The sequence below is a fragment of the Solanum pennellii genome, chromosome 5, assembly GCF_001406875.1.
Source record: "Solanum pennellii chromosome 5, SPENNV200".
Taxonomy (NCBI): Eukaryota; Viridiplantae; Streptophyta; class Magnoliopsida; order Solanales; family Solanaceae; genus Solanum; species Solanum pennellii.
This window is the reverse complement of record NC_028641.1, coordinates 10,929,150-10,945,682: the sequence shown is the minus strand read 5'-3', so window position 1 is coordinate 10,945,682 and position 16,533 is coordinate 10,929,150. Positions and strand designations below refer to the sequence as shown.

The window sequence follows — 16,533 nt, the reverse complement described above, 5'->3', positions numbered from 1 at the left end:
CTCCTGCCCAGTTTCTTTTGCATTTCTCTCTTTCTCGTTTTATACAAATTCAAATTGTATATAATTTCTCTTTTTCTAGTTTTATACAATTCGATTCAATTGTATATTTTTCTGCCCAAGTCTCTTATGCCTTTCTCTTTCTCATTTATACAAATTCAAATTATATATAATCATTCTATACACTTATAATTATACAATTCATTTTATACACTTCGTTTTTATACAATTCTCTGCCCAAGACTCTTTCTCTTTCTCGTTTTATACAATTCGATTCAATTGTATATGTACAGCGAATTATATATTTATATGTTTACTACGAAGTACAGTTAAAAATTTTTTGTAATAGCATACAAATATGAGTTTATGTTTGTTATATATGAAAGTTGCCCTTCTAACTATCTACCTAAAAGTCTAAAAGTGATTATTTGTCAAAAAATTTCAGATTTTGCTTTTATGGGCCGAAAGGTTGACTACAGAGTCAAAGCCCAAATTCGTATCTGAAAAACTCAACGTCCTCTTCCTCAGTCATTTCACTTCAGTTCCAGTATCCGTAAAGCTCCGACAGACGGCGAAACTGGAAACATACGATCAACAATGGCGGGAACTTCACGGGGAAGTACTCGGAGCAGAGCTTCGAAATCTTCCACTGAAAATCCCCAAATCCGTAATCCTAATCGTATTCTACGGAAGGATAAAACTAGAAATAACAGCTTAATTCGCATTTTCAGCGTCAACCTCAAATTCCTTATAGGATTTGGAATTATTGCCTTCGCGATCGCACTTCTTTTCATTTATACACTCATTAATCCCATGGAGAAACCTCAAAAACCAAGAGTCATCACTCCACTTTCAGCTCCAAAACTAATGGATCTTCCAATGGTAAATTTAACTCACAAACAATTGATTTCTTTTCCATTTACAGATTTTCTCTTTTCATTTTGATGATTCTTTTTTTTTTCCCTGCAGTTTCAAGGAGAGCATAGAGAGAGCTTGTACTGGGGTACTTACAGGCCTCAGGTTTATTTTGGAGTTCGCGCAAGGTAAGTATCTTGGTATCCCTTTATCTTTTAATTTTAAATTTTCCATGAGTCAGGTTTGTCTTCATGAGTCTTGGTTTGTGATGTAAATAATGTTGTCACTGACGTATCACAATCTATAATAATAAAAATTGTGCCTTTCTCTGATAAGGAAAATTATTATGTCCTTTCATCACAATAGTATTTGGGCACCAATCAACATCAAGAGATAGCAAACCATTCTTTTTCTTGGGAAACATGGATATTTTTTTAATTTCTTTTTGATGACTATCTTCAATGATTTTCTTAGTTAACTTCTGTTCCATTATGGCAAAAAGATTGTTCTTCTTAGAGCGAGAAAAATCTTTAGAGCTTTTAGATATTAGTGAGAATGTTAATGGATATTTTTTTTTGCTAATTGAAAAGAGTCGTCATTTTGAAGATGACTGAAAATTGATGAAACTTTTCATATAGGATGTACTTGAATTTCAATTGCTATGGTCCTTTTGTAAGGATAGAAACATGCATAGGATACGGGAAGCCTCTACCAAAAAATGGATGGAATATAGGATGGAGGGATACTGCTAGGAGAATTCTTTAGTTCCTAGGCAAACCTTGCACCTTCTTTATCGCACCACGCCGGAGTTTCATGTACAAATGTTGCAGTGGAACAAGATTGGTTGGAAAATGGGGTAAATGTTGCAAAAGTGGTGAATAATATGATCAAAATTGCACCCAAGGGTGTAGCCTAGTGGTTAATAAAGTGGGATTGAGCACCATGAGGGCTCAAGTTCAAATCCTAGTAAAAACAAAAAATCTAGGTGATTTCTTCGTAATTGTTCTAGCCTTAATGGACAATGTTATCTTGTATCTATTGGTGGTGGGAGGTGATAGGTATCCTGTGGAATTAGTTGAGGTTCGCGCAAGTTGACCTGAACACTACAGTTATAAAAAAAATATGGTCAAAATTAAACCAATTGCAGAAACATTTCATATTTCCTGAAATCTCAAACTGCTTGAGGGACACCTTTAACGATCCATTCCATGTATCCTAAAATCGGAAGTGATTTTTTTCTTGGAACTGGTAACATTTCCTAGATTGAATGTGATTCAAAGCTGGCTTAACTGAAAGATGGCAAATTACATCCAGCATTAGAGTAACACATCTTTCCCATAACCAATTCTTCCTCTATCATCCGCCAAAACAAGAAGCTAGGAGGGTTGAAGAAAACAAATGATTTTGAAATAGGAGATGACTTTCATTGGGTTGATGGTTGCCGATGTCCATCACTCAAATGAACAAGGTGAACTCAGGACATGTATGGGTAAAAGCCTAGGTCTTCTTCTTCATGCTTGGTCTGAAGGTAATTGCAAATCCATTGAAGATATTTTTGGTGGTTTTGTTGCAATGGATGTTGAAACAAAAGAACAATCGAATCTAGTTTGGGCTTGATTATGCGTCAAAGTTTCTCTCTTAGATCATCCTTTAGGAGTGAGGCGGAAATAGGAGATTTAAAATATTGTGTGTTGATCGCAGATGACTATTCCTTTATCATAATGGAGCAAAGTCGATGGTTATATGAGTGGCTACCTTGAGTCCCAAAATGCTAGTTGCAGTCAGTAATAGACATGGTTGATGTAGTGGTGGACCACGTGAGTGACAAACAAGGCCAAGATTAAAATGATGCTAATAAACCTTTTGGAAAAAAAACATAGATCGGCCCTATTATTTTAAAGAGTCCAATGTTATAAGAGGGAAAGCAGGAGTTAAAAATTAGCCAAACCAAGCAAGGCTAGCAAGTTTTTAAGGCAAAAAAGTCCTACTTCTAATTCATCCATGCCTCCTCAGCCTCCGTAGAACATTTAGATGAAGCCTGCACATATACTACACTCGATCCATGATCTAGTAGTTGATGATGAAGCTAAGTGAAGGAATTACTCTTTTTGTGTGCCAAGGTCAGTCTCTACCACCACTCCTTCAGTTGGTGACTCAGATTCTGAATCATCGTTACAATTAAAGTGATTGTCTCTTTCTTCCCTTAGGTGATTCCGGAGGATCAAATTCAAAGTCCTATAGTAATTGAGACATCAAAATGGAGCAACTAGTAATGCGGAAAGCATGTAAGACATTTAGAGTAAATGCTAATGGGTTTGAACATAAATCCTAGATATGATTCTATGAGTAGTGGAAAGAGACAACTTCCATTAAAAATCTATGAAGCATAAAGGAGGGGAAAGGAAGTCTAAAAAGAAAGGGGAATAATGAAGGTTGATATGCTTGGTGAATTGTGACGGGGGAGAAGAAGAACAAGGGGAGGAATACCAATCCTTTTCTGGCTGAAATTAAATTTTGAGGGTTGATTGTTGAATGACAACGAGAAATTTTTTTCTTAATTTTTGAAGTGTAATATTTATAGATAGAAAAGTTACCAGTTCCAAAAATTTGATAAATTTTTATAGTCCTTTTGTCCAAAAATACTTGTCCACTATTGACTTTGAACACTTTTTAAGAAACTATAAATAAAAGGGTGATTTTGCTATGTCACCCTTTAAATATAATAAATACTATGCCTTGAACAAATAACAGGGAAATGACTATAATTAGTGAGAGGGATAAATTAGGAAGTAAGTGTTTCTCTGTATAGATTTTGGTAGTTACTGATTATGGTTCCTTTAGTTGCATCTGAATTTGTTACTGTAACCCTTTCCACCATCAGCTTGTCGATAGTGTTAAATCTTTTATAGGCTGTAGCCATCCTGTGTAAATACTTGGTATTTTTGTCTCCGTGTTTGAGCCAATGTACTCTGGACCTCTGCCTTTAAGCTATTTCCTCGTTTTCTGCAACATCTTCAAACTCCATTGGAAGATATAATTTCTGAAGTAACTCATCCTCTAATGGTAATCTCAACTCTTGAGTCTTATCTAAAATTGACGGCTAATTTAGAATTGCCTCTTTCCTCTGATTCCAATTGTTCCTATTCTCCAGCTTCCATTCTTTTAGCTTCCCTATTAGCATTCGCAACTTGGAGGCTAGTTTATAAGAGCCCGTACCAGATGCCCACCATTCTTTAATTTTGCCCGTGAAACCCTCCACCCTTAACCATCACTATCAAACTTGAAGTAAGGATTCTTCAAATTTAGATCTCCACATTGAAGCATAATTGGATTGTGGTCTGAACCTATTCTGGGAAGCATGTTCTGTTTAATCACTGTGAAGGTCTCATCCCATTGGGAAGAGAATAAAAACCTATCAATTCTGGAGGCTGACATGTGGTTGTCCCCCTTTCTCCATGTGAAGGACCCCACAAAATCCAAATAAAGAAGGATTGTTGAACTCCATCTCATTGATCCATTCAGAAAACTCAGTCATTGGCGTAGTAATTCTATATCCTTCAGATCTTTCGTTTGGATATCTTGCGTCACTAAAATCTCCACAAGCTACCCAAGGCCAACTACCCAGCTCTTTGATGTTGATGAAGTCTTGCCAAAGTTCTCTTCTAATTATTGGGTCACAAGAAGCAAGATTTACTGCCCTGATTCCAAAGAAACCAGGTGCTACAGACTTGAAGGACTTCAAACCAATTTATCAGGTTGGTGGGAATTGGGATGTATAAAATCATTGCTAGACGTTTAGCGAAGAGGCTTAAAAATGGTGAACAAGCTGGTCAAAAGAGGACAAAATGTTATTACAAAAAAAAGAGGAAAAAAAATTTTCTCAGACACGAATCCCAATGTAATTTTTAAAAAGCATCTCACTATCCAGAAAATCCACCGATGGTCCTTCTGATCACCGGATTTTTCATCTTTTTTCTTCCTTTATTCTCCAATCGCCTCCATCACAGCCTCCTTCACCCTATTGCAACCCTACCCCAAAAATACCCACCCTCAGAAACATCCCACGCGCTCCCACGTGCCACCACCCTCTTTCAGATTCCGACGCCACGCGTCACGCGTGGGACCCCAATCGCTTCACAGATCATCAGAATCTTCTTTTCCGGCACTTTTTATCCTCCGATGTGGCACAGACCATCGGAATCTCTCCTCCGATCTGTCTTTTCCTTCCATCCTAAAAGTTGTCATAGGAGTGGACACCATCTCTTTTGCAGTACGCTTCAGGTCTTACGACATAACCAGGGTGGTCTGTACAGCAGATACATGGTATGACTGGGTAGAAAGAGGTTGTAGAAATATGACCAGGATGAGTTTTAGCCAGAAAACGATGGAATGTTTGGTTTACGCTCTTAAAGAAGCTTCAAAAGGACAAGGGAACTCTGTTCGCAGGTGGAAGTTCAAGGATCAAAGATGGTCGATACATCAGCATCATTAACATGCAGGGTAGGAGAAGAGCAGTGATCATCATCCCGAAGTGGTCTCGAAATTCCGAATGAATGGACATTGCAAGAAAATTATCAATTTTAATCAATGCTAAGGTTCAGAGAACAGTTAATACAACACACATGGAAACAGAGGAGGGTCTATCATATGCCGATACTGTCAGAAGTAACAAATGGACTACAGAAGATTTTAATGATGCCAAGATACAACAAAAAGGCAACTTGCTGGTTATTACAGATGCGATACCAAAATCCCAATATGACAGTTTAGCTAAGAGTGTGGTGGAAACGTTGCCGGAAGAACTCCTAGATATTACATTGTCGGAGATACGTAGATGGGTTGGGAGTACCTGGAGACATCATCATGGCATCAATATATATGACTTGGGGAATAATCGATTTTTATTTGAATTCTCCAATAGGACTGTTGCAGAACGCGTCATAAGAGGACAATGGTTTTGGAAAACACACAAGTTGAATCTTTAATGGTGGTCGCCGACTTCAAACTCTATCCATGAAAAGCCGGAGCAGACTTGGATCAGGGTAGTGGGTCTACCCCTCCAACTCTGGTCCCAGAAAGTCTTTCAAGAGATAGGGAATTTCTGTGGAGGTTGGATTCGGACTGAAGAAGAGACGGAGCTTCGTAATCACTTGAAATGGGCGAGGTTAAAGGTGAGAGGTGATGGTGACTCTGCTCCTAATTCAGTATAGCTGGTTCATGGGGGTTTGACTTTCAAAGTTCAGATTTGGGTGGAGACGCCTGCGAGGGTGGTTTATGATGAGAGAACTCCAGCTGCCCCAAAAAACCAGAGGTCCAAAAGTCTTGCTTGAGCATAGAGGGGATGAGAGCCTTTTAGGCTATACAGAGGTTTCTGGACACGTGGGCTCTTTGTATGATCCAGTAATTCTGAAACAACGTGTTGTACCAGCACGTGAACCTTTGCATCTCTCAACGACTCCTAAGAAATCCTAACTTGTACGAAAGGGGAAAAAATGGGCCCGGATCGGTTGGCACAATTCATTTCAAGTGGGACTTTCATTGAAGAACCATTCACTCAGTTAAATGATCCAATCATTGCGGAACTTGAAGCCATTTCTACTCCTCCATCAGCCTCTAGGTTCAATAAAATAAAAGGGACAGAATTGGAAGAAAATGAGATGGAAAAGGAAGCTGATACAGAAGATATTGTTGATATCGAAACAGTGGAACTATCAGAAAAGTGCCCAAACTTCCCTGTATCTCATCTACCTTTGGAAAACTTTCGCTTCCAAGAGCTTAACTCACAGAGAGGTGAAGAGAACAACTCTTTGACAACAATTAAAGATGTAGTTCCTTTAAACCAACGTAGTCTAGAGGAAGAAGATGATGCAGATTTTGACATGCCAATTTGGATCCACCAGAACATCATAAAATTAGCCAAGGATTTCGGAGTAAACATTAAGGGATGCAAAGAGGAAGCTACGAGGCTTTTCATGAAGGTCGACAATATGAGATAAAATAACACTGACAGGGGGGGGGGGAGAACAACTTGAATTCAACTTTAGTAGTTAAAGGCTCAAAAGAACTTAAGAGTCTAGAATGTGGGAGCAACTTCAGAAGTAATGGTACCAGAAGCAGGGGGGGGGGTTCACATTAGCTAGTGATAAATGACAATCAAGATAATTTCATGGAATGTAAGGGGCCTGAATCAGGCAAATAAGAGTGTGTAATTGAGAATCTAATCCAAGGGTGGAAGGCTGATGTTTATTGCTTCCAAGAGACCAAGATCCAAGGGGATGTGAGAAACATTATTCAAGATTTATGGGAGAACAGAGGAGTTGAATTTTGTCAACTTGAAGCTAGTGGTACTAGAGGGGGCATCCTAATTCTCTGAGACGGGAAAGTTTGGACAGGGGAGGTTAGCAGTGTGGGAGCATACTCTATATCCTTCAAGTTCACAGGTAAAAGTCTTGACTTCACCTGGGTACTTACTAGCATATATGCTCCAAATAATAGAGAAGAAAGAGAAGTAGTCTGGTGGGATGTTGGGTCAACTAGAGGTCTGTTTAATGGCCCTTGGGTAGTTTGTGGGGATTTCAACACTGTTAGATTCCCCTCTGAGAAGAAAAATTGTTCAAGGATCACAAAATCGATGACTGACCTCTCCGATTTCATTGAAGATATGAGCTTGTTAGACCTTCAATTAGCAGGAGGAAGGTACACATGGAGGAAAAGGGACAAATATGACATTGCTGTTAGGCTAGATGGTTTCTAGTGTCTGATGAGTGGAACGGAGGCTTCAAAAATATCAAGCAATCAATTCTGCAAAAGGTCACTACTGACCACTCTCCAATTTTATTACAATGTGGGAATTGGGAGCCTGTGGTCCGATTTTAAATTCGAAAATTGGTGGCTGCAGACTGAGGGTTTCTTGGATAGAGTCAAGGAATGATGGAGGTCTTTTGACTGTGAAGGAAGGCCAGATTTCATCTTATCGTTTAAGCTGAAAGCACTAAAAGTTAAGTTGAGAGAGTGAAGCAAATCAGCGCAAGGAAATTTGGCTTTACAGAAACAGACATAGTCAACCAACTTGCTGAATTTGAGAAAGTCCAGGATCAAAGAGCTCTCGGGGTAGAGGAGATCCATTTAAAAGTTGAACTTCTGCTAGAGTTTGAAAATATAGCTAAATATGAGGAGATTGCGTGGAGACAGAGATCAAGGGTCAATTGGCTGTAACAGGGAGACAACAACACTAAGTTCTTCCACAGAACTGCCAACTCACGTAGAAGATACAATTATATAGATGAGTTAAATGTGGGGGGTGAAGTGGTCAGAAATCTTGAAGACATAAAGAAGGAAATTACAACCTTCTATCAGAACTTATATTCTGAAACAGAAGCTTGGAGACCTTCAGGTGGGTGCAGAATGAATCACAAAATTAATGCCGAAGATAACTACATGCTTCAGAAGGAATTTGAGGATCAAGAGATCTGGGATTGTGTCAAACTCTGTGCTAGTGATAAAACTACTGATCCTGATGGTGTTACCATGGCTTCTATACCCATTGTTGGGAGGCTATTGGAAAAGATGCAATTGCTACAATCAAGAACTTTCATGACAGGTGCGTCTTTGAGAAAAAGCTTCAACTCCACCTATGTGGCTTTAATTCCAAAAGAAATTGGTGCTAAGGAGCTCACTGACTTCAGACCCATTAGCCTAATTGGTAGCGTGTACAAGATCATCTCCAAAATTCTCACCGAAAGAATCAAAATGGTTATGCACAAACTGGTGGACCCCCAACAGTTGGCCTTTATAAAAGGGAGACAAATAATGGATGCCATTCTTATGGCAAATGAGTGCGTTGATGCTAGAACTAGAAGCACGGCTTCGGGCATCCTTTGTAAGCTAGACATTCAAAAAGCTTATGACCATCTCAATTGGAAGTATCTGTTGCAGACTCTTTCTAAAAGAGGTTTTGGAGGTAGATGGTTAAGATGGATGAAGTTTTGCATCAGCACTGTGAAATTCTCTGTTCTAATAAATGGCTCTCCTACAGGTTTTTTCTCTTCACAGGTTTAAGGCAAGGAGATCTATTATCTCCCTTTCTTTTTATTATAGCTATGGAGGGACTAAATGATATGTTGAAAATTGCTCAAGAAAAGTCGTGGTTGAGAGGTTTTAGGGTATCCAGTAGAGTGGGGGCTGATCTGGAGATTACTCACTTACAATATGCAGATGACACTCTTGTCTTCTGTGATGCTAACCAGAACCAACTCAAGATTTTAAGGGTAATTTTCGTTCTTTTTGAAGCTATCTCTGGGCTTCACATGAATAGGAACAAGAGTTTCTTGTATCCAGTAAATGAAGTTCCTGATTTACCCTCTCTGGCTAGGATTTTGGGCGGAAGGACAAGAGTTCTACCAACTACATATTTGGGGATGCCGTTGGGAGCCAAAAGCAAATCTATAGGCATTTGTAATGGGGTGATTGAAAAATGTGAGAAAAGGTTGGTGAATTGGAAGAGCCACTACCTTTCTTGAGGAAGATTAACACTCATCAATAGTGTTTAGATTCTATGCCTGCATATATGATGTCACTTTTCCCTATTCATGATGGTGTAATTGACAGACTTGATGCTTTGAGGAGGAATTTCCTGTGGGAAGGAAATAGTGAAACCAAGAAATTCCACTTGGTACAGTAGATACTCTGATTAAGAGTAAACAGGCAGGGGGGATGGGGATACGGAATTTAAAAATTCAAAATCAGTGCCTTATGATGAAGTGGCTATGGTAATTTGCTCCCAGAGAGCAAGCTCTGTGGAAAGACGTAATACAAGCTAAATATGAAATGAAGGATCTCTGGATAACTAAGACGGTCACTAGCACTTATGGATCAAGCCACTGGAGAGCCATCAGAAATCATTGGCCAAAGCTCAGAGAAAACTGCAGTATTAAATTGGGAAATGGAAGGAAAACTTCTTTTTGGGAAGATAGATGGCTAGAACAAGGATCTTTAAAAACCTTGTTCCCAAATATTTTCACCCTAAACCTGTAGCAAAGAGCCACTGTAGCAGAGATGTGGTCAAACCAAGGGTTGAATTTGAGCTTTAGAAGACCTCTTAATGACTGGGAGATCCAAAGGTTGGTGGAGTTTTATAAGGTTTTGGGGCAGTTCAAAGGAACTATTGATGCATAAGATAGTTTGGCAAGGCAGGATCACAACTGGGACAATTTCAGTGTTAGAAGAGCGTACAAAAAATGTAACCCTTATAACAGTCAGGGGAATGGGTGGACATGGAAGTTGATATGGAAAACTAAAATCCCCTACAAGGTGTCTTGTTTTACTTGGTTCCTTGCCAAGCAGGTAGTTTTGACCCAAGAAAATCTCATTAAAAGAAATATTCAACTGAGTCCTAGGTGCCTTCTATGTGGTGAAGAAGTAGAGATTGTTAACCATCTCTTCCTGTACTGTAGAATAACCAACATTTTGTGGAATGTCTTTATCAATCAGAAGGACATGAAATGGGTTATGCCTAGGAAAGTTACGCAGACCCTGAAGTTATGGAGTAGTTATGCAAGCATTTCCAGGCATAAAGAAAGATGGAAAATTATTCCAGCTTGGATCTGGTGGTCCGTGTGGAAAGAAAGAAATCTCAGATGCTTCCAAAACAAGAGCAATTCCATCCAGAAGATTAAAATGAATTGCTTAGTTTTGTTTCTTTTTTGGTGTAAACAGGAGTAATTGCTAGATCTAGAATCAATTAAAGATGTTTTAGGTTCCTTGTAAATTTTGCTATAGGATTAAAGATCTTCCTGGTACTCTCCACAATTGTAATTAGGAATCTGTAACTTATTGTGGCAGGTTCTGGTTTTTGTTTTGGAATAGAATACAAGTTGTTACTGTCTCAAGAAAAAAGGTTGTCAAAAGCATTGTATGACTTCTATAAACGGGAGACAGATCATGGATGTAAATCTTATAATCAGCGAGTGTATAGACTCAAGAAGGAAAGGTGGAGTCCCAGGATAATGTGCAAGCTGGATATTTAAGGCCTATGGTCATGTGAAATTGGAACTATTTATCGAATACTCTCAGACAAATGGAGTTTGGAGTGCTGGTTGAAATTGATTGAATACTGTATAAAACAGTCAAGTTCTCTGTTATGGTGGATAGGGAACCAATGGGTGTTTTTCATCAGAAAGGGGCTTAGACAAGGTGATCTTTTCCCCCCTTTTCTATTCATCCTTGCCATAGGGGGTTCTGATAGCATGATGAGAATTGCAACTTAAAAGAGGTGGATCAGGGGCATTCAGATCAGTGACAAAGTGGGGGAGGAAAAGGAGATATGTTCTATGCTTTATGCAAATGATACCATCATCTTCTCGAAGCCAGTAGCTGAACATATCAAATATATCAGAGTAATCCTGGTCCTCTTTGAAGCTTGTGAGAAATATTGGAGAAAATATTATTGAATTGCGTATCTAAATTGTTACATGAAGACCATATTTATAGACACTACATTGGAAACCTTTTCCAACTAGAATTCCTATTCTTATTCCTATTCTAATTCCTATTCTAAGTAAGAAATACTTATTCCTATTCTAACACTTCCCCTCAAGCTGGTGCATACAAATCATATGCACCTAGCTTGTTACAAATATAATTAATACGAGGACATGTGAGAGACTTGGTGAACTTATCTGCAAGCTGATCATTTGACTTCACAAATTTTGTAACAATATCTCCTGAGAGTATCTTTTCTCTGACAAAGTGACAGTCAATCTCAATGTGCTTAGTCCTTTCATGAAACGCTGATTTGATGCGATATGAAGAGCCGCTTGATTATCACACACAAGTTCCATCTGATCAATTTTGCCAAATTTTAGTTCTCCCAGTAACTGTTTGAGCCAAACTAACTCACAAGTTGCTGTCGCCATTGCTCGATATTCTAATTCTGCACTAGCCAAATTACCTCCAACTAAAACACAATATCCGGATGTCGAACGTCTGTCAGAGGGTGATCCTGCCCAATCAGCGTCTGTATATCCAATGATATGCTCATAACCTTGATCCTCAAAGAGTAGTCCTTAGCCGGGGGCTGACTTTATATAACAAAGAATACGAACTGCTTCCCAATGACTATCACAAGGGGAAGTCCTTGTGATAGTCATAAACTGACTTACAACACTCACGGGAAAAGAGATGTCTGGTCTAGTCACTGTGAGATAATTCAACTTTCCAACAAGTCGTCTATACCTTTCAGGATTACTAAGTGGCTCCCCCTGTCCCGGAAGAAGTTTAACATTCGGATCCATCGGATTGTCAATAGGTCTACATCCCATCATTCGTGTCTCCTCAAGAATGTCTAAGGCATACTTGCGTTGAGAGATAACAATGCCTGATCTAGACTGAGCAACCTCAATACCTAGAAAATACTTCAATCTGCCAAGGTCTTTAGTCTGAAAGTGCTTAAAAAGATGTTGCTTTAAATCGGTGATACCATCTTGATCATTATCGGTGATAACAATATCATCAACATAAACAACCAAATAGATACATCGACCTAGTGCAGAATGTCGATAAAACACAGAGTGATCAGCTCCACTAGAGTCATGCCAAACTCCTGAATTACTGTGCTGAACTTCCCAAACCAAGCTCGAGGAGACTGTTTCAGACCATAGAGTGACCTACGCAATCGACATACAAGGCTACTAGACTCCCCCTGAGCAACAAAACACCTCCATATAGACTTCTTCCTCAAGATCACCATGTAGAAATGCATTCTTTATGTCCAACTGATAAAGAGGCCAATGACGAACGACAACCATAGATAGAAAAAGACGAACAAATGCTATTTTAGCCACAGGAGCGAAAGTGTCATATAATCTAGCCCAAATATCTGAGTATATCCTTTGGCAACAAGGCGAGCCTTAAGTCGATCAACCTGACCAGCTGGACCAATTTTGATTGCATAAACCCAACGACAACCAACAGTAGATTTACCTGCAGGAAGGGAGACAAGCTCCCAAGTACCACTCTTATGTAAAGCAGACATCTCATCAACTGTAGCCTGCCTCCATCCAGAATGAGAAAATGCTTCACCTGTAGTCTTAGGAATGGAAACACAGGACAAAGACGACACAAAGACATAATAGGGTGATGATAGACGATGATAACTTAAGAAGGTATAATGCGGGTTAGTATTTCTAGTAGATCGTATACCTTTTTTTGAAGTGCAAGCGGTGGGCTAGGTAGAGGCAAGTCCGCAGTAGGAGCAGGTTCTGGCGCATGACATGAATCATCTGGGACTAGGGTTGGACGTGGATGGCGATGATAAGTTAGTAGTGGTGGCACTGCAACTGGAGATGTAAACGTAACTGTAGATCCCTCAAAGGTTGGCACATGTAAAACTTGAGGTACGGGTAAGACCATAGAGACATCAGTATGATCAGAAGATGTATAGTAAGGCTGAGACTCAAAAAATGTAACATCAGCGGACATAACGTATCGATGAAGATCATGTGAATAACAACGATACCCTTTTTGAACTCTAGAGTAACCAAGAAAGACACATTTGAGGGCACGAGGAGCTAATTCATCTTTCCCTGGGGCTAAATTATGAAAAAAGCATGTGCTCCCAGAGACACGAGGGGGAATAGGATAGAGATGTGACTGAGGAAACAGTATGGAATGTGGAACTTGATTCTGAATAGACGAAGAGGGCATTCTGTTAATTAAATAACAATCTGAAAGGACTGCATCGCCCCAAAAACGCAGCGGAACATGGGATTCAATAAGGAGAGTGCGAGCAGTCTCTATGAGATGCCTATTCTTTCTTTTTGCGACACCATTTTGTTGAGGAGTGTATGGACAAGATGTTTGGTGAATGATTCTGTGGTGAGACATAAATTGCTGAAATTGGGATGATAAGTATTCTAAGGCATTATCACTACGGAAAGTACGAATAGAAACACCAAACTGATTTTGTATTTCAGCAAAGAAACTTTTGAAAATAGAAAATAACTTAGAACGATCTTTCATTAAAAAAACCCAAGCACATCTTGAATAATCATCAATGAAACTAACAAAATAACGAAATCCTAAGGTGGAACTGACTCTACTAGGACCCCAAATATCAGAATGAACTAATGAAAAAATAGACTCTGAACGACCCTCAGTACTACGAGAAAACGTAGCACGAGTGTGTTTCCCAAGTTGACACGGCTCACAATCTAATGTAGATAAACTAGACAAACTAGGCACCATCTTTTGCAGTTTGGATAGACTCGGATGTCCCAGACGTTTGTGAATTAGATCTGGGGAATCTGTAATGGAGAATGCTGTCAAGGAATTTGAAGAGGTAAGATAGTAAAGGCCTTGTGATTCATGTCCTGTTCCAATCATCTGTCCCGTATCCCGGTCCTGTGTGAGAAAAAAATCATCGAAAAAAGTTATGCTACAATGTAGGGATTTCGTCAAACGACTAACAAATGCTAGATTAAAAGGAGAACCAGGAACATAAAGAACAGAGTCTAGGGTGACAGAAGATAGGGGTTTGGCTTTTCCAACCCCTTTTGGTTTTGTCTGGATCCCATTGGCTAAAGTAATAGCTGGAAGAGATTGCGAATAAACAATATCGGATAAAAGTGATTTATTACAAGAAATATGACCAGAAGCCCCAGAGTCCACGACCCATGTTCCAACAGTACTAGATTGCGACACACAAGCAAAACAATTACCCGTGACAGACACATCAGGTTGTGCAACCGAAACTACTTGTGGAGACGTTTGCTTATTTGCACGCTAGTGAAGAAGCTCATCATATTCTATCTGAGCAATATGAACATTATTGGATGGTTGATTAGGTTGAGCACCATATGCTACTGGTGGAGATGACTGTTTACTTGCGCGATTTCGAAGGAACTCATTATATTCCTTTAGAACAAGAGGATCATAACTGGGTGGTGGACCATGCAAAATATGACATATGTCACGAGTGTGTCCAGATTTATGACAATGATACACTTGGATTGAGGTTTACCAAAACGTCCTCCCCCTTGCCGATTCTCCGTAGACTGATATGTAAGCTTTTCAAAGGTTTGAGATGCGAGAATAGAGAAGTCAACAGTGGGTGATGAAACGACTTTGTGATTAGGAGGTGCCGCAAAACGAAGGAGGTGAGAGAATAATTCATCGATTGTAGGAACTGTAGGGCTAGCTAAAATCTGATCACGCACAGAATATCAGGAGGAAGTCCAGCAAGAGTAAGAACTAGAAACAATGTTTGTCTATGTTCTTGTTGTTTTTCCACATCCCTAGTTACTGGCATCAACGTGTTGAAATCCTCCATGACTGCCTGTACCTGTCCCAAGTAAGTAGACATATCGGATTCTTGTTTCTTTAAGTTGGTCAATCGAGATATCACATCATAGAATCGAGAGATGTCATTGGTGTATAAAGCACGCGCCTTTTCCCAAACTGTATAACACGTTTGGAATGGGCGAAACAAGGGCATCAATTTTGAATCAATCGAACGCCATAGGAGACTACATAAGTCTTGTTCATTAAGTGATCGTGCACACCTTAACCCTTGCACCACAATTCAACAGACGAAGCCCAAGATAAATAGTTTGAACTTCCCAATAGAAGTTCTGAAGTGATTATAGGGCTAGAATTTCCAATCCCTATATTTTTAGAACCAAAAACATCACATCCAAAAGACATTATGCTAAATTTGTCTCGGCAACAACAAAAAAATCTTGATTGAGATCTGATCGTCAGAAAATTCAAATCTTGAAAAAAATTTGCCGGAAACAGCTGAAACTAGCTGGAACCCTAATTTTGGCGATCCAATCTGGTCGGAATCAGAAAAAAAATTACATAGTCAGCCTCAGAATGAAGAGGCGACTCAGATAGAAAAAAAATTGTCGAAAAAACTGGCCGAAAAAAGTCACATGCGCCGGCGCGTGGGTCTGACAGTTCGCCGCGAAAATCCTATTGGCGGCGAGTAACGACGCGTGTAGCACTGGTTTCCGGTGGGGATGACTGGACTTTGCTCGCCGGGAAATTCCGCAGCTAGTGGTGGTGTCAATTTTATGAAAACAGTGACAGAAAATAATAATTATCCAGACAACAACTAGGTTACCGGAAAATATTAATTTTTTTAATTTTTTTTCTCACAATTGCTCTGATACCATGTGCGTGATCAGATTTTAGCTAACAAACCTATTATAGCTTTGAGAGTTAAATGGGGAAGAGCAACCTATTCCCAATCAAGGAGGTCCCAAGATTCAAGAGTTGGCAAAACATTCTGGGATGCAGAATAGAACAGTTGCCTACAACCTATCTTGAAACGCCTCTGGGTACTAAACACAAGGCATTGGAAATCTGGGATGGGATCGTTGAGAAAACGAAGAGGAAGTTAGCTAATGGGAAGGCCCAATACCTGTCTCTAGGAGGGAGTTAGCTAATGGGAAGGCCCAATACCTTTCTTTGCCCATTCTTGTGATGTCCCTATTCCCACTTCCAGCAGAAGTGGTGAAAAATCTTGACAGGCTGAGGAGAAAATTCCTATGGCAAGGAAATAAAGAAGGAATGGGGTACTGCTTGGTAAACTGGAAAACCATGATTCTTAGCAAAAAAAGAGGGGACTTGTAAATCAGAAATCTGAACCTACAGAATGAAAACTTGGTAATTAAGTGGTTG

General features: G+C 39.5%; 1 protein-coding gene across 2 annotated transcripts in view; it reads left to right on the top strand.

Moving 5' to 3' along the window:
• Positions 1-396: 396 nt before the first annotated feature.
• The window catches only part of LOC107020771 (mannosyl-oligosaccharide glucosidase GCS1), a 38,009-nt gene continuing 21,872 nt past the window's right edge, over positions 397-16,533 (top strand). For both annotated transcript variants that reach the window (XR_003578502.1, XM_015221263.2), the window contains exons 1-2: positions 397-879; positions 967-1,040. Coding sequence is in view for 1 of the 2 variants with exons in the window: in XM_015221263.2 (XP_015076749.1) it covers positions 595-879; positions 967-1,040 (359 nt within the window). In the remaining variant the exon portion in view is untranslated. The remainder of the gene's footprint in view (positions 880-966; positions 1,041-16,533) is intronic.